Source organism: Natator depressus, chromosome 4, assembly GCF_965152275.1.
Source record: "Natator depressus isolate rNatDep1 chromosome 4, rNatDep2.hap1, whole genome shotgun sequence".
NCBI lineage: Eukaryota > Metazoa > Chordata > Testudines > Cheloniidae > Natator > Natator depressus.
This window is the reverse complement of record NC_134237.1, coordinates 96,595,467-96,619,020: the sequence shown is the minus strand read 5'-3', so window position 1 is coordinate 96,619,020 and position 23,554 is coordinate 96,595,467. Positions and strand designations below refer to the sequence as shown.

Sequence of the window (23,554 nt, the reverse complement as noted above, 5' to 3'; positions counted from 1 at the left end):
TTTTAAAAAACCCACAACATTCCAGACAGCTGACACATTTAAAGGATATTTAAGATGTAATTCTCTCTCAATTTGGCACACACTTATTATTTCCTAAAGTTTTGTTCTTTTCCATTTTCTTAGTTTCCATTTAGTTTTCCCCTGTTTTCAGTTTGAATGATCTAACTAACTGCACTACTCTCCTTTCATGGATGCAATGACAGACTAGTGCAATTATGTCTTTCTTTGTAATTCTGTTGCCCTGTAAGTAGTTGTCCTAAAAATAAAATGTCCCTATTTCTGTTGACATTGACGTTCAAATACTATAAGCCTGTATTTCTGAAGCAGAGTGTTGTGGGTTCTTTTCCTTACGCTTATATGTGGCTTACTGATAACTATGGTGTCCAAAGATTGATTTCAGCTTGGTGTAATCTGGCTCAGTTTTGTTTTGATCACTTCTTTTACATGAGCACTGCAATTTTCAGTTTTATAATTAAAGACCTATCATATCATGTCCTCTAGGTCAGTGTTTCTCAACCTTTTGGTACCAGGGACTGGCTTGCTGCCTTCCCAAACTATGTCAGGGAGATCTGAGGGACTGGTGCTGGTCCACAGGCCAGTCATTGAGAAACACTGCTTTAGGTGACTTCTGAAATTTGAATGCATAATACATCGAAACAACCGATACCGGCCTCAGAACAAAACCAATATTTCCCATCGTCAATAAAACCACCATAGCTCAACCCCAAACACTCAGTATGCTCCTTGCCCAATTGCCTGAGGGGAAAAAAGATGGGCTTTACAGCATGCCTGGAATGTTCAGGAATTTGGACTTTTATAGACGAACAGTGTAGTAAATTCCAAAATTTAAGGTCCCTCTTGAAAAATACCGTGCCATCTGCCTTCTCTCAGTTTAAATTGAGAGAACTCTAGCTTAGTCACTTCCAATGATTGCAGACTGTGGCAATACAGTATCACACAGCATGATATGTCCGTCCCAGCTTTCTGTGCACCAGATGAGTGTGTGTGGCTGATCCTTATATGTAATTAAAATCTTTAGCATGATAGGTGCCTAGGTAGTGAATAAATTTTTTTGGTCATAACAAATTAGTTACATTATTGGATCAGTTTTATTAATGTAGGTTCCTCTAATGATGATTTTACCGTTCCACTTACTTTACTTTCTGGATTAGAAACATGTTCCTTCCATGGCTAGAAAAGACTGCGCTGCCAGGTTGAAGGGGAAGCAACTCTTTGAGATGTTCCCAACCATAAACCAAAACTTCTTAATGGACATCTTCAAGGACAACAAGTGAGAGATCTTTAAATATTTCCTTTGTAAAATGCTGCATAGTAATAACATACAGTACATGGTTATTCTGTCACAATTAAGTGCCCAAAAAGTTAATACTTTGCTAAAGAATGGTTCTATCCAAAATAACAAAAGGCCAAACTTCGTGGTCCTTAACAGCAGATTTTTTTTTCAAATTTATACATGTTTTCACTTGTTTTAGTCTTGTTTTACTACTTTGAGAAGACTCTTCTCTCATTCCCTCACTTTCCCTCTACAACCTTCCTTGGATGATGTTGGCTGACTGGAGCCACTTTCTATCAGTGGTTCTGCTAACTCAAATAGCAGCCATCCTAAGAATTGACTTGGAGATATTGGCAAGTAATGGGAACAGTATGGTCAGTGAGAGTGGCACGCAGCCAGAGGGAAAATCTACCGTGGCCTAACATCTGCTGCTAATTCTTTACTCCTTACCACAGCATCTATGAAGCAGGCCGTGGCAGAGTCATCTCTCCTTCCATCCATTCTTGCATCTGATTCTTTTCAGCTTCTTATCCTTGATGTCCAGCTACCACTTGAAACTCAAGATTGTGAAAACTGAGGTCCATCTTTCTTCCTAAAACTTCCCTTCTCCTTCTCTTGCTATCACCCTTGACCATTCCAACTATCTTCCTCTTCACACGGGTTGCTTGCTTCCTGCACATTCTCCCTACACATCTAGGCTGTCATCAAAGCTTGCAAGTTATTTCTCTACAGCATTTCTAAAATTTGTCCTTTTCTCCATCTCAGCAGTTCAAGCACTTGTCCATACCTTCGTCATCATTCACTTTTACTGCTGCAGCCACCTCCTCTCTCTCACCTCTCTATAACTTTCTTCAGTCCATCTAAAGTGCTGCTGCTAAAATAGCCTTTCTCATCCACTGCTCAGGCCATTTCACAGGCCTCTCTGAATCCATTCACTGGTTTCCGTTAACCTTTTACATTAAGTTTAGGGATCCTGTCCTCCCTTTCAAGCCCACACAATTCCACTTTTGTGGTATCTTTGTTTTCATTTCTTTCTTTCCTCCTAATTCCTTTCTTGGTATCTTTGCCTTTGTGGCTTCTTCACAACACCTCATTGATTTAAAACAGTCTCCCTCTTATCAGCCTATTGAGCAAAATGAAAATTAGAAGGACTACCAAAGTTGTGATAGTAAGAACAGGATTAATTTCTTTCATAAATCTGTATAGCAAAGGCTGATTGAAAATAAGACTAAGTATTACATAGTTTGCTTAATGTTCAAAAGTACAATGTCAATATATTCTTCATGATTTTTTAAAGTCACTTTTCTTACTGTTGGTTATAAATTCCCAGAAGCTTGAAAATGAAATCTGTTTTCTTCTCACAATTATTTCCTCAGCCACACTTACGCACATGATTGTTGTTGTAGTGTAGGTCGTGAGTGCTGGACTATTGTCTATGATTATTTTTTTCTTAATGAGCACTTCTGTTTAAAATGCACACAAAGAATACCATGACCTTTGCAAAGAGAAATAAAGTTCAGTTTTGATTCTACAAATCTTAGCAGTGTCTGTCCCTTTTAATTACTGGCGGTCAAATGGCACTGGGTACATCTGTTAGCACCAAGGCAAGTATAAGTGCAATGAATATCTGAGTCTGGTGATGTATTACAAGGAACTTTGCTGAACTACTGAGTAGAAAAATGACAACTCCAGTACCGTTATGATAGCATTTACTCCCGTAGCTATATGAAGGTCTACTGTACATATTTTAACAAATGCACCTGCTGTTAATATGCATTGGGACAATATATATGCAAAGTTACTGATATTTTATTGACTCTCTACAGCTACTCCTTAGAACAGACCGAGCAATTTCTGAACTGTGTCCTGGAGGCAGACCCTGTAAAAACGGTTGTAGCTCAAGAGATTGCTCAGCAAACTGAGTCTCTCCCTTCCTGCAGTGCTATAAAGAACCGAGAGAAAAAGGTACAAGCCAATTTTTTTCATAATTACAAATATATATACTGAAGTCCTGTCATCAGTGTTAAAGTATACATTTTGCTGCAACATTTGTGGTTTGTATTTTTGTCACAGTGAATGTGGATATTTTTGACATTAGCTTCTTCCTCGAATGTGAAGCACTGATTAAAGAACACTCAGTTCTACTGAGATTTTTAGAAGGGCAGTACTAACCTGTCTTTATTATCTAACAAGCTTGAACCATAAAGTGCTATTATTCTGAAGTTTAGCAGTTTTGGTGTTTTGCCTAATTTTCTCAGCCACATATGCACACTCCCTTCCTTCATGGAGTGAATATTGAGATTGGGTAGGGAAAAGGGGTGCTTAGAACATTCCAGTCGATCAGAAAAATCAATCAGAAAATTCCAGTCTAGAATTGGAAAGTTTGCACTTGATCAGCTGCCCTCCTCCCCCTTCCCAAGGGGTATTTATTTTAAGGATCTACAGTGAAATATTTAAAAGGCCTTTTTGGAAATTACCAAGGCACCATCCTTCAGTTTAACTGAAAGCAGGGACTGCTATTTCCTCAACTGATGTCATTAGCTCCACCATCCTCTTAGAGATAGAATCATAGAACTGGAAGGGACCTCGAGAGGTCATCTAGTCCAGTCCCCTGCACCCGTGGCAGGACTAATTATCTAGACCATTCCTGACAGGTGTTTATCTAACCTGCTCTTAAAAATCTCCAATGATGGAGATTCCACAACCTCCCTAGGCAATTTATTCCAGTGCTTAGCCACCCTGACAGTTTGGAAGTTTTTCCTAATGTCCAACCTAAACCTCCTTTGCTGCAGTTTAAGCCCGTTGCTTCTTGTCCTATCCTCAGAGATTAAGAAAAACAATGTTTTTTCCTCCTCCTTGTAACAACCTTTTACATACTTGAAAACTGTTCTCATGTCCCCCCTCAGTCTTCTCTTCTCCAGACTAAACAAGTCCAATTTTTTCAATCTTCCCTCATTGGTCATGTTTTCTAGACCTTTAATCATTTTTGTTCCTCTTCTCTGGACTCTCTCCAATTTGTCTGGACACAATACCTCAGTTGAGGCCTAATCAGAGTGGAGTAGAGCGGAAGAATTACTTCTCGTGTCTTGCTTACAATACTCCTGCTAATACATCCCAGACTGATGTTTGCTTTTTTTGCAACAGTGTTACACTGTTGACTCATATTTAGCTTGTGGTCCACTATGACCCCCAGATCTCTTTCTGCAGTACTCCTTCCTAGGCAGTCATTTCCCATTTTGTACATGTGCAACTGATTGTTCCTTCCTAAATGGAGTACTTTGCATTTGTCCTTATTGAATTTGCTTACTTGTGCTTGTACAGTTTCTTAGTACACCTCTACCCTGATATAACGCCGTCCGCAGGAGCCAAAAAATCGTACCACGTTATATGTGAAACCGCGTTATATTGAACTAGCTTTGGCCCCCCTGCTCCTTGTCCCCTGACTGCCCCCTCCAGAGACCCCCCGTCCCTAATCACCCCCAGGACTCCACCCCTTACCCAGCCTCCCTGCTTCCTGTCCCTGACTCCTCCGACCCCTATCCACACCCCCGCCCCATGACAGGCGCTCACCGCCAGCGGCAGGAAGTGGAGCAACGTGGCCCCAGCCCGCTCTACTTTACCAGCTCCCAGCCATGGTGCTCTGCTTCCCACTGCTGGTGAGTGCAGAGAGGTTGGGGAAAGGATGCCCCCTGCACTCACCGGCGGCGGGAAGCAGAGCGCCGTGGCTGGGAGCTGGCGGAGTGGAGTGGGCTGGGGCCGGGCTGCTCCGCTTCCGCCACTGCCGTGAGTGCTGGGGGGATCCCTTCCCCCAAGCCCCCTCCGCTGAGCGACACGGCTGGGGCTGGGGTGAGGGAAGTGGAGCAGGCTGCTCCCAGTCCCCCCGCTAATCACCCCGGCCACTCTGGGCCTGTGGGGCCCCCCAAAATGCCCCCCCCAGCTCCTGCCTCCCAGAGCAGGGGGAGGCCTGCTTTACCGCGTTGTATGCGAACACGTTATATCGGGTTGCGTTATATCGGGGTAGAGGTGTAATAAAAAAGGAAATTGGACACGTACTCCTGTATATACACATTAGCCTGACAAACAGAAACTACAAACATGGGGGATATTTTCACTTGTCACAGATCTGTCAGTAAAACATTACAGTTTTGCTTGTAATGTGTTAATATTTTCTCTCAAGTTTGTTTTCCTGCAATAAGTTTGTATTTGCTATACTGCAATGAATAAATATCACATAGCCCATGTTTCAAACACAAGTAATCTCACTTAGGGGTTGGTACTGCTCTAGTGAGATCAATGGGAGCTTTGCAGTGGACTTCAATGGAATTCAGACCAGGCCTTTACGGCAAATGTTACCTGTCGCAGGCAAAAAAATCCAAGGAGGCTGAAGATGTTCTGAATGAGATGGTGTTCCAAGACATTGAGTACCCTGGGTATGATGACTTCAGAGCAGAGGCTTTTCTTCATCAGCAAAAGAAACAGGAATGCTTAAAAAAAGCAGAGGAGGCCTATCGCATGGGTATGAAGCCTGTGGCAACATTTTATGCACAACAGGTAAAAAGAAAAAAGTGTGTTGTGTTTTGATTTGAGGATGTACTAAATACCCAATTGAATGTGATTTGAACATGAATTCACCTACTGCACTTGTTTGGATTTGCTTTATTATTAAACCTTCCAAAATATGCAAATCTTGGGAAGTCCCCCAACTATCACAGGTGCATTCATTGGTTAGAAAGTAGATTGTAGTTTTGCACTGCTCTGAAGGCTTTTGTAAAACCAATATTTATATAATGCAAATTTCTATTGAAAGTTTTAAAACTTTGAAATACTCATCACATCTTTACTATACAGTGACATAGAATTGTTACTATAAAATCATTTTTCTAGGGCTGTCGAGTTTTCTCAATTAACTCATGCGATTAACTAAAAAAATTAATCGTGATTAAAAAAATTAATTGTGATTAATTGCACTGTTAAACAATAGAATACCAATTGAAATGTATTAAATATTTTGCATGTTTTTCTACATTTTCAAATATATCTATTTCAGTTACAACACAGAATACCAAGCGTACAGTACTCATTTCAAGGTTCCTTCCCCACTCTGAACTCTAGGGTACAGATGTGGGGACCTGCATGAAAACCCCCTAAGCTTATTTTTACCAGCTTAGGTTAAAACTTCCCCAAGGTACAAGCTATTTTACCTTTTGCCCTTGGACTTTATTGCTGCCACCACCAAGCGTCTTACAAATATATAACCGGGAAAGAGCCCGCTTGGAAACGTCTTTCCCCCCAAAATCCTCCCAAACCCTACACCCCCTTTCCTGGGGAAGGCTTGATAAAAATCCTCACCAATTTGCATCGGTGAACACAGACCCAAACCCTTGGATCTTAAGAACAATGAAAAAGCAATCAGGTTCTTAAAAGAAGAATTTTAATTGAAGAAAAAGAGTAAAAGAATCACCTCTGTAAAATCAGGATGGTAAATACCTTACAGGGTAATCAGATTCAAAACATAGAGAATTCCTCTAGGCAAAACCTTAAGTTACAAAAAGACACAAAAACAGGAATATACATTCCATTCAGCACAGCTTATTTTATCAGCCATTTAAACAAAACAGAATCTAACGCATATCTAGCTAGATTACTTACTAAGTTCTAAGACTCCTTTCCTGTTCTGTCCCCGGCAAAAGCATCACACAGACAGAGAGAACTTTTGTTTCTCCCCCCCCCTCCAGCTTTGAAAGTATCTTGTCTCCTCATTGGTCATTTTGGTCAGGTGCCAGCGAGGTTATCCTAGCTTCTTAACACTTTACAGGTGAAAGGGTTTTTCCTCTGGCCAGGAGGGATTTTAAAGGTGTTTACCCTTCCCTTTATATTTATGACAGCTCACTTTATATTATTTTGGCTATATGAATCTTTAGCACATCTGACATGTAAATATCTTGTGACACTGGCTACAACGGTGCCATGCAAATGCCTGTTCTCACTTTCAGGTGACATTGTCATTAAGAAGTGGGCAGCATTATCTCTCATAAATGTAAACAAACTTGTTTCTCTTAGCGATTGGCTGAACAAGAAGTAGGACTGAGTGGACTTGTAGGCGCCAAAGTTTTACATTGTTTTGTTTCTGAGTGCAGTTATGTAACAAAACATTTGTAAGTTGCACTTTCATGATAAAGCGATTGCATTACAGTACTTGTATGAGGTGAATTGAAAAATACTATTTATTTTGTTTATCATTTTTACAGTGCAAATAGTTATAATAAAAATAAATATAAAGTGAGCACTGTACACTTTTTATTCTGTGTTGTAATTGAAATTGATATATTTGAAAACGTAGAAAATATCCAAAAATATTTAAATAAATGGTATTCGATTATTGTTTAACAGCATGATTAATCACGATTATTTTTTTAATTGCTTGACAGCTCTACATTTTTCTAATAGAATATTTAATATTTTATACATATTGTGTGGAATTTTAATACCCATTACTCATATTGGTGAGTTGAGAAATTTTATTAAAATATTTAGTATCTGATTCTTTTTTGATTCTGATTCTTTAACAAAGTGGCTTTGTTATATTTCTAATCTAGATATTGTTATGGCTTGTTCAGGAAGATTCTAAATAGTGGTTTCTGCATGATTATTGGACAGAAATATAATTTCAACTACTATCCTGCCTCTTCATCATGGACACAAATTATAAGTGAAATTTGCAAAATAAATAATTTATTATAGGGCTTTTAGGGAAAAGCTAACTGTTACCTTCACTCTTGTGAAATACTTGCCTCTTGTGTTTAATTTTTTCTTTGTACTTTCAATTTGAGGCAAAAATTGTAAAAACTAGATTTTGTTTGTGAGCCTGAGTTTGAGACTTGAATGTTACTGGTGTTTGCCTGTGCTTGCAGCCCCCTGCAAGTGAGGATTGCAGGGCTGGTATCTCTGAATCTGCCACTAATACTTGTCAGCCACTAGAGAAACTTTAAGATAAAATGTCACCTGCAATGTCTTCTTCTGCTTATTGCACCATCAGGCCAATATCCTAAGAGTATTTCCACAGTTCCTAAAACTGTACCTACAGACCTTCAAGGTCACTCTTTGGTGCTACACTCCTATAGTGGTGGTATCTGAGGGTTTTAGATGAAGTTATTGCACTAACAAAACAGAAGTACATTTATAGCAGTTACAGGAAATACTCAAGATATCATGAATCAGAAATGCGGGACAACTGTAAACCAAGAGCCCAATATTGCAGACACGATACCAGCTGTATTGCTTAGTGAGTAGTAAGTGTCTATGGCAGAGGTGGGCAAACTACGGCCGTGGGCCATATCTGGCCCACAGGATCCTCCTGCCCGGCCCCTGAGCCCCTAGCCCGGGAGGCTCGCCCTGGGCCCCTCCTCTGCTATTTCCCCTCCCCCGCAGCCTCAGCTCACAGCACCGCCGGTGTAATGCTCTGGGCGGTGGGGCTGTGAGCTCCTGGGGCAGCGCAGCTGCAGAGCTCAGCCTGACCCGGTGCTCTGTGCTGTGTGGCGGTGCGGCTGTAGCACCGCCAGCCATCGGTGCTCTGGGCAGGGAGGAGGGGGGTTGGATAGAGGGCAGGAGAGTTCAAGGGGGTGGTCAGGGGCCAGGGATGTGGATAGGGGTCGGGGCGGTCAGAGGGCAGGAAATAGGGGGGTTGAATGGAGGCAGGGGTCCCGGGAGGGCAATCAAGAATGAGAGGAGGGGTTGGATGGGGCAGTGGGGAGCAGTCAGGGGCAAGGGTTCCGGGAGCGGTCAGGGGACAGGGAGCAGGGGGTGGTGGATGGGGCAGGAGTCCCAGGGGGGCCATCAGGCAGCGAGAAGGAGGGGGGGTCGGATAGGGGTCGGGGGCTGGGCCACACCTGGCTGTTTGGGGAGGCATAGCCTCCCCTAACCGGCCCTTCATACAATTTTTGAAGCCTGATGTGGCCCTCAGGCCACAAGGTTTGCCTGCCCCTGGTCTATGGGATTGGGCTCTTAGTTTGGGGTTGTTCCAGATTCCTGGTCCATGATAGACTCTCATAGCTCAGGCTACTCATTGCAGAAATCACTGCATAGGTAATACATGTTTGTAAGTCTGCACTTGGGTCTGTAGTTTAATATGTCCTTTGCAAACCTCTTTTTATTTAAAACATCTTTCTAATTTTTTTTAAAGATTGTTTCTGTTCAGCTGCTCCCTGCTGTATTGACAGTTCCAGTGCTTGTTCTTTGTCTCTTCACCCTCTTCTCCTTAGCAGGCTGCACTATTCCCCTGATAGAGGTGCTGCCTCCATCATGGAAGATTTTCCATAAAGTAAACCAGGAGATTTGGCAGCTATAGAGGAAATGTTCACAACTGCATGGCTAGTCTGATCTGAATGAATACATTCTGTAGACTCAGACTAGATTTAAAGTATTTGAGAGGCTTGTTCTGGCCTGTGGGCCAATTGTTTGAGACTTCTGATTTAATGAATGTAATATTTTCTAATATTTTCAAAGAGTACAATCTTTGAGTACATCTAATATTCAAAGAGTACATCTAATATTTTCAAAGAGTACAATACCATTGTTAAGATAGAATATTAACTAACAAGTTAAAATTCAACAGTGAATGGGATTTATGTTAGTGTTCATTTAGACATCTTATACTGTTTATTTCTTTCTCTCTGGCTTTCCTTCGTTTTCTTGTCTGTCTTGCATTCTGATCTCTTCTCTGTGCCAGCTTTGACCAGTGTCCCATGAACAAGTTTGATTAAATCAGCACATGACTCCCTCTAAATAGATTTTAGTGACACACTTGCAGAATTTCAGTTGTGATTATAGTTCACAGTTCGATGCAATGAAATTTAAAAACACCCTGCTTGTGCTGTCATCTTGAATCCTGCTAACCAGTATGGAGCTTAGATTAAGTCTTAAAATTTAACAGTTGATGTGTTTATGAATAAAGGGTCGCCTTCATGAGCAGAAGATGAAAGAAGCAAACCATGATGCTGCTGTGCAAATCTTTGAGAAAGTAAATGCATCCCTGCTGCCTGAGAATGTTTTGGATCTGCATGGTCTTCATGTAGATGAAGCCATTAATCACTTGTCCAGAGTACTACAGGAGAAAAGCCACGGTAGGAATAAACTAATAATCCACACACACAGTTCTCTTTTTGACACTACGCTCAGGAGGCCAAAGTAGAAAGAATACATTTTATAAACAGGGAAATATAAGGGGTATGAATGTCACTCCATCCACACTCCCTCCGTCGCTTTCTCTCCCCCACCCTCACTCACTTTTACCAGGCTGGGTCAGGGGGTTGGGGTGCAGGAGGGGGTGAGGGCTTTAGGCTGGGGCCAAGGGGTTTGGAGTGTGGGAGGGGGGCTCCGGGCTGAGCCTGGGGCAGGAGGTTGGGGTGCAGGAGGGGGTGCGGGGTGCAAACTCCGGGAGGGGGCTCAAGGCTGGGGGTTGGGGTGTGGGAGGGGTGCAGGCTCCCACTGGACAGTTCCTGGGCAGCGGTGCAGTGGGGCTAAGGCAGACTCCCTGCCTGCCACTGCCCCACGCCGCTCCTGGAAGTGGTCAGCTTGCTCCTGCAGCCCCTAGCAGGGGGCACATGGCTCCGGGTGCTGGCCCTCCCTGCAGGCACTGCCCCTGCAGCTCCCATTGGCCACAGTTCCCCGTTCCTGGACTATGGGAGCTGCGGGGACGGTGCTTGCAGGCAGGAGCAGTGCGCGGAGACCCGTGGCATACCTCCCCACCCCAAGGGGCCGCAGGGATTTGCTGGCCACTTCTGGGAGTGGCATGGAGCCAGGGCAGGCAGGGAGCCTGCCTTAGCCCCACTATGCTGCCGGACTTTTAGCGGCTGGAGATCACGATCGACTGTCAGAGGCTCCAGGATCGACCAGTTGATCGCAATCTACCACTTGGTGACCACTGCTATAAATCTGAACCCCTGCTTACTAACATACTGTATATTTTCCCATTAATCCATAGAGTTTTAATTTCCCTCAGCTCAATACTTATTGTCAGCAGCTCTGGAATGCTGGTAGAGTCGTCCTTGCTCAGTAGCCGCCTAACTCTGAAATATTTATTTATTTGTTTCAGTTTACATAAAAAGAGACCTATCCTAGACTCTAGGTGCTTTGAAAGTTGTCAAAGATCACAGATAATACGAAAAAGAAGTAGATAAAGGGGAGAGAGCAAGATTAGGATAGCTCCTACACAAAGCGCCAATCTGTAAGTGTTCCCTTCAGTTTAAAAAATAAATGAAAGAAAGAAAGAAAGAAAGAAAGAAAGAAAGAAAGAAAGAAAGTTAGCACCTCCAAATATTTAGTTATAAAATCCAGATTAATTCAACTCTTCCTTCCCCTCCCCCAGTAGTCCCCATCCAGAGGATATAGTAATAGTAGATTACTGGCACCTTTTCTAGAGGCAGAAGATTTGTGACTACTAGCGAAGCCCTAGAGAAAAGCCCAAGTTAGAGCCCATACTGATGTATTGAAATGCTTTATTGATCCTTAGGATGTTCCCAAGAACCTGCTCCAATGTTTGAGAAATTACTACCTTGCTAGTCTGACTTTGATTCAGAGGTTAAAAATTAATGTACAGTTTCATGTTTCTGTCTTGTCCTATCTGTGTGTGTCTTGTGAAAATTATTTCAGTTAAAAAATTTCCTCGTGCAAAGCTGATACGATTTGTTTAGACTTAAGAATTTTGCTTCATGTTCATGATGAGTTTGTTCTTGTAAACATGTTCTGTACTAAAAGATCTGTTTTTTACTGTGCTCTTTTAACTATCTTATGTTCTAACTGGCTGTAAATTCCACGTACAAGTCTGACATGAATAATGAATGATATTGCTATAAAATCATGAGGTTTCAGTGACAGAGCACAATGTGTAGGTTTCAAGATATAGTCCAGATTTGAACAGTTCATTCAGACATTTTTCTTAAACTCTAAAGGCAAATTGAATTTACTTCTTATGCCAGAGGAAAAATGGATGGTAATGATGCATACATAACAGTTAAAGCTAATGTAGGAAAACAGAATTATAAATCACTGTGGTGAAAATTTTCAGATGTATGGATAAGAAAGTTCTGTTAAATGCTGAGTCTTTTCAGAGAGAACATTTTAACCGTTACAATTCCTCCTGTAACAGAGTACAAGCAGACTGGTGGTAAACCATATCTGTGTGTGATCACGGGAAGAGGAAACCATAGCCAGGGAGGAGTTGCTCGTATCAAACCAGCAGCCACTAAATACCTCACAAGCCACAACTTCAGGTGAGCTTAGATTTCTGTTACTGATATTTTGAAACAACATTCAGCTAACTAAACACTGAAATGTGTTTTAGAAAACTATACAATTTGTAAAATAATTAAGGCAGATCAACTATCCTAATAGTTAAGGTTGCCAGGCATCCGGTTTTTGACTGGAACGCCCAGTCAAAAAGGGAGCCTGGTGACTCCGATCAGCACTGCAGACCAGGCTGCTAAAAGTCTGGTCGGCTGCAGCAGCCAGCTCTTTGTGGTTTCCGGAAGTGGCCGGCATGTCCCTCCGGATCATAGGCGCAGGGGCAGTCAGGGGGCTCTGCACACTGCACCCGCCCTGAGTGCTGCCCCTACAGCTCCCATTGGCCGGGAACCATGGCACCAGAACCCCCTGGCTGTCACCGTGCCTAGGAGCCAGAGGGATATGCCTGCCGCTAACGGGAGTCTCCTGCACCAAGCAGTGCCCGGAGCCTGCACCCCAAACTCCCTCCGCACCCTAACCCTGAGCTCCCTTCCTCTCCCAAACTGTTTCCCAGAGCCTGTACCCCCTCCCACACCCCAACCTCCTGCCCCAGCCCTGAGCCCTCTGCAACATCCAAACTCCCTCCCAGAGCCTGATCCCCTCCCGCACTTGGCCCCACCCCAGAGCCCCTTCCTGCATCCCAAACCCCTCATTCCTGGCCCTATCCCAGAGCCTGCACCCCAAGCTGGAGCCTTCACCCCCTGCACCCCAATCCCCTGCCCCAGCCCGGAGCCCCCTCCCACACCCTGAACCCCTAATTTCTGGCCCTACCTCGGAGCCTACACTCCCAGCCCAGAGCCCATACCCCCTCCTACTCTCCATCCCCCTGCCCCAGCCGGAACCCTCTCCCATACTCCGAACCCCTTGGCCCCATCTCCAAGCCCGGAGACTCCTGCACCCCAAACTCTCATTCCCGGTGCCACCCCAGAGCCCACACCCCCAGCGAGAGCCCTCAACCCCTCCTGCACCCCTGCCCCAGCCCAGTGAAAATGAGTGAATGAGCAAGTGTGGGAGAGCACGAGCGATGGGGAGAGGGAGGATGGAGTGAATGGGGGCAGGGCATCGGGAAAGGCGGGGTCTCAGGGCAGGGGGCAGGGCAAGGGTGTTTGGTTTTCTGCAATCAGAAAGTTGGCAACCCTATAATAGCTCCAGTGGAGATAAAATTTCATGACATAAAACTGTCCCATAAGGGAAGTTCGATACAGTTTTCTTCTGTCCACATTTACTTTGGAAGGTAATTAGATGAGTTTGTTTTTGTGTACATAATTGAGTTACTGTCAAGGTTACGCCAAATTACACCAAAGACCCCTTTTAGTCCCTCACAAGTACATCCCTCAGGTGATAAGCCTGGCTTCCTGCATCTTACCCTGGGAGGAACTCCATAGTCCATCCACTCTTAGGCTGGATGTCTGGGCTGCAGCCCCAGTCCCCAGCCAAGTTAACAACGCAAGTTCAACTGGCATCTGTAAGAGTTTCCCTTTTGGAGTCTGTGACAGCTCACATTTGCATTTGGAGTGGCACAGAACCAGCATCTTCAAAACAATGTATTCATTCCCAAACAATACAAAGCATATGGTGCAAAGGGTAAAAATAATGAGGCCTATACATGTGGATATTACTTAGACCTTTTAAAGTTTTCCCCTCAGCCCAGATGATTCTGTCTCTTGAGTTGGGAGAAGCAGACTGCACTTCTGCAGTTTTTACCTCCCTCCCTCTGTGTGAGTTTGCTTGCCTGTGAGCTTTTCACTGACACACACCGGGAGCCTTTCTCAGATCACCCAACCCCTCCTCCTTTTTTCTAGGATCTTGAGGTTTTAGATCTCCTTTGATCCAAGGTTTAGGCTTCTGAAGAGTAAACCATTCTAACCTGGATGGAACCAGACTGGTAGTTTCTTCTCTATTAATGGCTCAGCCATTGTTATCTTGGCTGCTTTGAAGGTGTGTTCCTGAGGCGGTTTTATCTTTGATATCGTTATCTTTGCTATTGTTAACTCATTGCAAGTAACCCATCATAATCAACCACACAGAAGCCTGCACGTATTCGTAAAAAATACAGATATTTCCCAGTTTGTCCCTATTACCCATTTCCAATCAGTATTATCAGTCTATGAAGGGAAGCAAATACTTAGAAACATATTAAAATTAAGATTTGTATTAAGAATGTATACACGCATGCCAAACATTTCATATGCTTACCCATACTTTTAAAATCTATAAACTTTTTTTTCCCAGAATACTCTTAAACTATCATTGAATCAGAGAAATAAGATAGAGAAAATACCTATTCGTTCATCCAGCAAATTGACAGGGCAGTATTATTCCCTGTTGTGCTTTGTTTAGTTCTTTGACCAGTCATTAGAGATGTCTGCACCGAGGTGATAGAGGAGCACTCACATTGAGAGGGTGCAGGATTTTTACCACCTTGTCTTTAACTTTGTGATCTGTTTGCAAGGTGGTTAAAAAGCTTGCACCCAATCCTCTAGTGCTCCTACTACTGGTAGCTCCCAATGGAGCATTACATCAGTGCCAGATCACCAACTGGACAAGCTCTGAGAATGCACAGTGTAGACAAGACTTAGCTGTACATGCAATGAAGCATGTAGCATTTCAAATAATTCTGTAGCCTATGAGCATTTTTTCTTGATATTCAGCCTACAATTTTCCATTTCTTAATTTCATCCCATTACACCTCGTTTGTTTACACCATTGAGCTATAAATAAATTCCTCTCCCTTCTACTATATCTTCAAATATATTCCTCATAAATCAATCCCTCCAAACCTCTGAACTCCCTCCAGTTTGTTACTGTTTCTATTTATGAGGTGCCCATACCAGTGCAATATTCAAGGTACAATCATATCATAGCTATCTGAAGAAGGATCATTGTGTCCTTGCTCTATGAAGTGATGCATCTGCATATCTTGCCCAAAATTGTATTGGCCTGTTTTGTTGCCATATCACACTAGAAGTGCAGCTCTGATTCATCTTCTATTCTCACTCCAAAAATCTCTCTTCTTAAAAAGAAAAGGAGGACTTGTGGCACCTTAGAGACTAACCAATTTATTTGAGCATGAGCTTTCGTGAGCTACAGCTCACTTCATCGGATGCATACTGTGGAAATTGCAGAAGACATTATATACACAGACACCATGAAACAATACCTCCTCCCACCCCACTCTCCTGCTGGTAACAGGAGGAGAGTGGGGTGGGAGGAGGTATTGTTTCATGGTGTCTGTGTATATAATGTCTTCTGCAATTTCCACAGTATGCATCCGATGAAGTGAGCTGTAGCTCACGAAAGCTCATGCTCAAATAAATTGGTTAGTCTCTAAGGTGCCACAAGTCCTCCTTTTCTTTTTGCGAATACAGACTAACACGGCTGTTACTCTGAAATCTCTCTTCTTAGTACTTCTTTCCAAGTTTTTCCCTCTTATTGAAAATCTGTTTGTCTTATTTTTCCTTAGGTGTACTACCTTGCTTTTTACTAAAATTAATCTAATTTTTTATTTTATGACCGTGTTTCTGATCTCTTTAGGTCCCTTTTTATTTCTTTGTCCTAACAATCCTCCAGTTCTGTATAATCTGTAAAGTTCGTTAAACACCTTCATTAATGATGATCTCTAAAAAGGATGAAGTACAATCAGTTTAACATCAACTCTGCAGTGCCACCCTAGACACCTCTCTCTGATAAATGACAATGTCTAAAATCAATCCAAGTTTGTCTGCCAAAATTTGTACTTTATAAATTCATGCCGCGGAGTTTGGTCAACACTACACACTTCTGAAAATCCTACCATCAATATTGTATGATCTTTCTTTTTCCCACCCTTAATGTTGGTTTCATTATCCTATTAGGAGTTGAAGTTAGATTTACAGGATGGCAGTTACTGGAATCCTCTTCTTTCTCTTTCTGAAGATGAGTACCACATTTACTTTTCTTCAGAAGACTAGGGGAGAGTGGGAAAGATAAAAGCATAGTAGATATAAGGAGGAGGACTGGGCAATCTTTTTTCTCTCTCCCGTTCCAGTTCACAGCTCTCTTACCATACCAAAACCATCCCATGTAAAACCTTCCACTCTCTATATAGAGGATGTCCTGATTTCTTCAGTTTGGAAATCTTGTCACTCTACTCCTGGATGACAACCTTATTCACTTTCTAGGACTAGGAAATATGGTGCTGGCATAATATAAATTTTGAATCTTAATTTCTTCTTGTTTAACAGGTTCACAGAAATAAAACCAGGCTGTCTGAAAGTCATGCTGAAGTAAAAGGATGTGAAGAAGGGGGGTGTGAAACTAGAAATTTTAAACATTGTCAGTAATTATAACTTAATGTACTTTAAAAACAGTATTTTATTAGAAATTTTTTCAACTTATTTTATAGCAGTTAGTTTTGTCAGCATGTGTTTCCAACAAAATGGTAAGAGTGAAGTGTATTTTTTCGTAACTCCAAAGGGAAGACCCTTTTACAGAGATTACAATATGGGAAGTACAGACCTACAGTACTGCTAAACAATGTGAGAAGTATAGACCTACAATACTGCTGAACAATAGATGAGGATTTAAAGAGAAATTAGGGTCCCATTTTCAAACACTGCTTCCTTCTCAGTGCAGACAGAGCCTAAGATTATCTCTGGCCCAATACATTTTAATAGTTGTGGATTTTGTAATTTTAAAATATACACAGTAAAAATTAACTTGTTTAAAGATAGTTATTGTGTGTTTTAGAATTTTGAGTTGAGATTTTCAAAGGAGCGAGGTATCCAACCCTCATGGAAATTTTAAACCCAAGGCAGGTGGGTGCCTAACACTCAAAGGCTCTTTTTGAAAATCTGACCCATGATCTTTAAGTGGTGGTTTCTTGAAAATATGGGCCAGTTCTGCTGTCCTTATTCATACACAACTCTTCTTGAAGTCAATAGGAGTTGTGTGTTATAAGGAGTCTAGATTGGGACCTAAAGTCTGTTAGGGAATTTTATTAATGCACCTTAATTCTTTAAGGAGAAAAACATAACCCCATAGTCTCATCTCTGCCTACATTTTATCTGTGTATAATAAAATAAATAAATAAGTAGAAAAATTGGTACCCAGTAGTAAATATTATGTTTTAACTGCATGGCATTTCAAGCACATTTTCTAGTAGGAAAACAGATTATAGTAGTATAGTGGTAATTGCTCAACTGGAAAGATCAGATTAGAGGAAGAATTCCTTTGACATTAGCGGTTCTTCAGGATCCAGAAAATGTGCTTATAATGCTTTTGCCCCTGCCTCCCCCCATACTTAGAAGATATTTTTCAGTAAACAGAGTGTTTATTTTAAGAACAAAATGGAACATCTTAAAATATACTTTTATTATAGTATGTAACAGCCTTGAAAATTGAGAGGCATAAGTTTCCTTTAATATAATAGTTTTTAAAGCTTTGCTATGAAACATTTTCATAACAATTGAGTTATGTACTGGAAATAATGTTGTTAGGTGAATGTGAGGTATTTTTCATATTCTTAAGTTATTATGTCAGTAAATTTTGGGGAGGGGGGATTTCAAAACAGTACCCTTTGTGCTCACACACAGTTGTATGCACACAAATATTAGGATTTACACGCACCACCCCATTTGTATGTGCCATTGAGGCCTTGCGGGTCAGGCAGGCTTGTATTCAGCTAGCCTGGGATGCCTCCAGTGCCGCAGTGTCCAGGCTGTTATGTTTAGCATGCTAGCTTGAGCTGAGCTAGCATGAGTCTGTCTACCCATGCTAGGAATCATGCCTCCCAGCTGCAGTGTAGACATAGTCTGTAATAACTGTCTTTTGGTTTGTGGGTACTTATGTACACTGTTTGTCTCTCCACTTTAGCTCTCTGTCCTGTTCCTGTAGGCAAAGTGTTCAAATATAAAGGAACCCGGCTCTTCAAGTCCTTAAGAGCAGAGTTCTTTTTATGCTTCTGGACTGTGCACTAGTGGCCTGAATGTGGTAATAGGCAGTAGTGTCATACCCTAAGATAAATAGATCCTTCTCCATGGAAATCAATGGCCAAACTTCCATTGATTTCAGTGGTGTATGATCAAACCCTAAGGTACCAATTAAGCAATGCATTTTAAACATGTGCTTAAGTCTCATTAAAGCAATGGGACTTAAGTATTCTGCTTTGCTGAATAGTGACCTAAAAAGGAGGAGAAAACCAGAGTGGAAGAGGAGTGGTGGATATACAAAAAACCTCCTCTCTATCTTGGATTATTTGCCTAGTTGTCCAGAAGAAACATTGAAACTTTTTTTCATTTTATAGCCTTTGTTTTAGGAGCCCAATAATTTATTTTATAATGGGAAGAACTGTTTTAAATAACTGTATTTTACAATATTTTGAAGTAGGTAAAATTTTTGGGACTTCCAGCCTTTACGGTGTCCTTTTAAGAAGAAACCAGTGACATAATTTTTACTATGAAAATTTCAAACCTTAAAGTATTACCACCAGCACTCTGAAAGAACATAGACTGTTAAAATAAGTGTGCACCAGTTTCTTCTTTTCCTTTTATTTAACAGGACACTGTAGAGGTTAGTAGGCCATGACTCCTTTCTTTTAAAAGTACTTGTTCATAAAGTTCACTCAATTTGTTAAATTAAAAAAATGCTTCAAAACTTTTTCCTAAAGAAAAGTTAATGTCAGCAGCTTAGTATTCATGAGCAATCCTCAGTAACAGACCAGTACATGCACATGCAATGAAAGAAACATGATTCTGTAAAGGAACAGATTTGTTTAAAAAAAATTAAAGATTATCTTTCAGATTTCCAGGGATTATATAAATAGTAATAATACTATTACTATTAATTACTATTACTAATAAGTAATAATAGTAAAATACTTTTAAAAATACTTTGATGGTCCTTTTTACAAATGCTTTTGTTTTTCTTTTATAGTTTGTGGTTCAATTTCTTTTAAACTTTAAATATTTTTCTAGACTTAGGGCATCTTAAACACAGTCATAGTGGTACATTTTTGAGGTTAAGAAGTTGGAAACCTTTGTAATTCAGGAGTCCTCATTCTTACAGTTTTATAGATGCCCCATACTAGCTAGTAAGGAGACCATTTTAATAATCCATACATTGTATATAAGTGATATTCATTGCATGCCCTACAGAACATGTATTCTAATTCAGTTTTACTGTGAAGAGATGGAATTGAACCACCTTGACATCCAACGTGTTCATCAAACATGTGCAGAACATGTGTGGATAAGAGAATAATCCCAGTGTTGGTATTATTAAACCAATGTTGTTGTAAATGTGCTGAGGTGCATTAGACATAGAATTTACATGACTAGTGCTTCTATCTTTAAACGTAATTCACGTTTCAAGAATGGTAATTAGCCCTCTTCACAGAATTGAAGAGAGGATGGAGTAGAACACACTGAAAAAGAAGAGTACTTTGACTTTTCACAGTTCTGTGGCAGCAAGGTTATTTTTCTTTAAAAAGAAAAAGATCTTGCTATCTCAACTAATGAGCAAGCTCTGATGAGAATTAAATGACTGATACCCATGAAAGTGCACATAATAAAAGTACAGGGTTGCAGCTATCAGTTGTAAAAGTTATTAGGACCTGTATAATAGAGGATATACACTTCTATTTTTTAAATTAGAATATGAAAAAAAGAATTTTATTTGTATAAAGTTGTACATTTACTGTTAACTATCATGCTCATTTTTACTGGAATACAGTTTTGTAATTTGCAGTTAGGGTTTCTTATGTCAAAATGAATTTGCAAATGAAATCTAGATTAATAAAGGAATTTTACCACAAACATGATCTTCAGTCTTTCCTTCAAAGACTAACATTGTCAACGTTTGAAATAAAATAAAATGTAGTTGTGGAGTTTTGTAAGAAAGCTTGTCTTGACTTCAAGAAAGAAACAATCTTCTGGGATACAAAGTAACAGATTCATGGTCTAATTTTCAGTGATGTGAATGGAAAGTGAGTGCTCAGCATCTCTGAAAATTAGGTAATTGGTTCAGTATTCCTTTGTTTTTTTCAGTAGCTGAAAGGAAGCCAAATAATACTAGATCCTTCTGTGTTTTGCACAGGTGAACTAGAGAGAGTGTCACAATAAAATGCCCCCTCCCGCATGGGGTCCCCTGGGTAAGCACCAGCATTGTATATTGCTAACGCCTTTATATGCATTGGGAAGTATCTTGGGAAGGGTTGAAGGTGTGAGTGTGGAATGGAAGATTCCTTTGTAGGTTACAAGAGGCTGAAGGGAGAAAGGAATAGGTTAACTCAGCGATCCAGCAAGGCCCAAAGATAAGGAACGAAACTGTAGCTCAAGGCCAGCGTTCACAAACAAGCTCTCTGCTGCCAAACAGCCAGAAGCCTGTATCTCAAACCCCAGCCAGCTGTGAGAAAGGGAGAACTGAGCCAGACAGAACCGAAGGGGTTGCAAAACCAGTAAGATTGCGAAGGCCAGTGAGTTGAAAAACAACAGTCTCGCAAACCTGAAACCGGTGTGTTTTGGGGAAACTAAGAAAGCCACGGAAGACCGGTGCGGACTGGTACCAAGAGCACAGGGGGCAAAGGTCCTTGGACGAAAATGCCCCCGGAAGAACCCGGGCTTAACACCCTCCCGAGGGCTGAAGCAAGTCAGAGATTTACAGCGGGCCCTAGACGACATGTGCACAGGGCAGAACTCTCGTCTACCCTTCCCCCGCTCTTCTTCTTATGTTATACCCAGGCTTGGCCAGCCTTGGGTCGTGCATGTGTAAGTATGAAAGTGGGTTAGGGCTCAGGCACTAACGCTTTCTTCCTCCCTCCCTCTGAGTGACGTGGGGTGTGCCCAGCACTCATCTCTGTTATTTGGTTAATAAAGGTTTAAACTTAGTCACTTGGTGTGCTCCTTCATCTTCTCCCCTAAAGATCCTGCAGCCTCAGCCTGATCACCTGAAGCCCCAGGCAGACTGATAACATAAATCTGTCACAAGAGACAGGTAGGAGGAGCCATTTCTCACCCACCCCCAGTGCACCTCTGCAGCCGCAGGGTAAGATAGATTCCAACTTTGTGTCAAGAGAGCGCTAGGAACTGAGTCCAGCTGCCATTCTTACAGCCACTTTACAAACTCTAGGGGGCAAAGAGATGCAACTGGTGGCATGTGTGTATGCTAATGCTAGGGTGAAGTACATGCTGAGGTTGGCACTGTTCCCTTGGCCTGGCCTGAGCCATCCTGTTCTGTACAGGCAAGTTGGCTCTGGTAACTAACGGGTGACATGCTATGCTTCATCCTTATACATATTTAGCTCCAGCAGTTGAGGACAAGAATTAGTCCTGATCACCCAGAGGAGAAAGAAGAGTATCAAGAGCCTGAGTAATCCCTGAGAGGTTTTATTGATTCATCTTCACCTGTAGTCAGCAGAAGGTCACTCAGTACCTTACAAGACCTGACCCTAAGTCTACATTGATCAGGAGACTTCAATAGGTAAGGAGGCAGCCTATCAAGTTTGGAATCCTAAATTAAAGCACAAGGCCACTCTCTTCCTGTGGCTGAAAAGGTGATAGCAAAGCTAATGAAATTTTTATTTTCATTGCTGTGCATGGAGTTTCTTACTTCTAGTGCACCTATATGTGCATACACACACACACAACCCCTCCCCAACACTAAGAGAACATTATTAAGGTTGCAAAGTCAAGCACTCAAATGTTAGGAAATGCCAGAATTAAGGTTGCCAGTGTAACCTTAATTCATCTTCCTTCTGTGCATTCTGATAGTCTTTAATTACATGGTCACATACTGTTTTTTCCACAGGACACCTGCCTCATTCAGTGCACACGACGGATGGTGCTCACTGAATGAGCAGCTATTCAATATTTAGTATTCTCATTGTTCAATGTGGTGCCCCAGCTCTTATTTAGAGCACACGAGTCAAACCCTGATCTGAATACAGAATTATTAATTTCCTCTTGGGCTTTTCTCTGTCCCTTGTCACTATAGTATGAGTGCTTCGCAAGTGTTAATGAAGGTATTTTTGCACCACCGCTGTGAGATGGAGTGGTAATTCCCATTTTACAGATGGGGAACTGAGGCACAAAGAGATGAAGGTCAAAAGTATTCACTAATTTTGGATGCCCAGTTTGAGATGTCTGACATGATTTTTCAGAGTCCTTAGCATTATACAGTATTAAATGTGTTCGAAGCACAGCTCCCAAGCACTTCAGATCTAACTGTGAGCACTTAGCACTTCTGCAAATCAGACCCAACGGTCTCCATGTCAGGCACGCAGAAAATGAACGCAGAAGTAGTCGCTACCTTTAAAAAGTTTGTTTTAAATGACTTGTCTAGCATCATATAGTAGAACTCTGTGGCGGCAGCAGGGATAGAATCCAGTTCTCCAGGGAAGCATTTGCTTACCTTAACCATGCCTGTCTCCTCATGGCTATCTAGCCATCAGCTCACACGCAACTTGTCTGAACCAGAACTCCTAATCTTTCCCCCACAAGTCCTCCTCCTACCTCCTTTCTCAATTACTATGTAAAACACTGCCATCCTGCCTGACAGTCCCATAATCTGGGCATCATTTGATGAGAGACCTCTGTCTAGGTCCTCATATCCAGTCTATATTTAAAATTTCATGCAGATTTTTTTTCTACATAACATCTCTTAAGATATGGCTTCTCCTATCCATTCACACAGCTAAAACTTGTGTCCAGGCTCTCATCTCACATCTCAGTTACTGCAACATCCTTCTCTCTAGCCCTGACAAATTAAGTCTTGCGCCAGTCATAGCCATTCAGAATGCTGCTGCAAAGATATTTTTTTCTAGCCTGTCGCTTTGACCATGTCACCCCTCTCTGAATCCCTTTGCTGGTGCCCCCTTCTCTGTCACATCATATGTGAGTTGTTTCCCTTTCAAGGTCCTTCATGGCCATCCTACCTATAATTCACTATCATAATGTCAATTCCTGCCTCCAATCAGCCCATGATGCCAGCCTCCATTGCCCACATGTT

The 23,554-nt window shown here is 41.7% G+C and overlaps 1 protein-coding gene across 4 annotated transcripts in view; it reads left to right on the top strand.

Moving 5' to 3' along the window:
- The window catches only part of N4BP2 (NEDD4 binding protein 2), a 78,900-nt gene extending 58,555 nt beyond the window's left edge, over positions 1 to 20,345 (top strand). For 2 of the 4 annotated variants that reach the window (XM_074951520.1, XM_074951521.1), the window contains exons 12-17: positions 1,173 to 1,291; positions 3,121 to 3,259; positions 5,657 to 5,845; positions 10,245 to 10,413; positions 12,438 to 12,561; positions 16,795 to 20,345. In XM_074951520.1, the coding sequence (XP_074807621.1) occupies positions 1,173 to 1,291; positions 3,121 to 3,259; positions 5,657 to 5,845; positions 10,245 to 10,413; positions 12,438 to 12,561; positions 16,795 to 16,840 (786 nt within the window). In that variant the 3' untranslated portion in view covers positions 16,841 to 20,345. Of the gene's footprint in view, positions 1 to 1,172; positions 1,292 to 3,120; positions 3,260 to 5,656; positions 5,846 to 10,244; positions 10,414 to 11,384; positions 11,750 to 12,437; positions 12,562 to 16,794 lie in introns of those variants that run through there. The other 2 variants (XR_012639350.1, XM_074951522.1) reach the window with 2 other exon arrangements.
- The last annotated feature ends 3,209 nt before the right edge of the window (positions 20,346 to 23,554 follow it).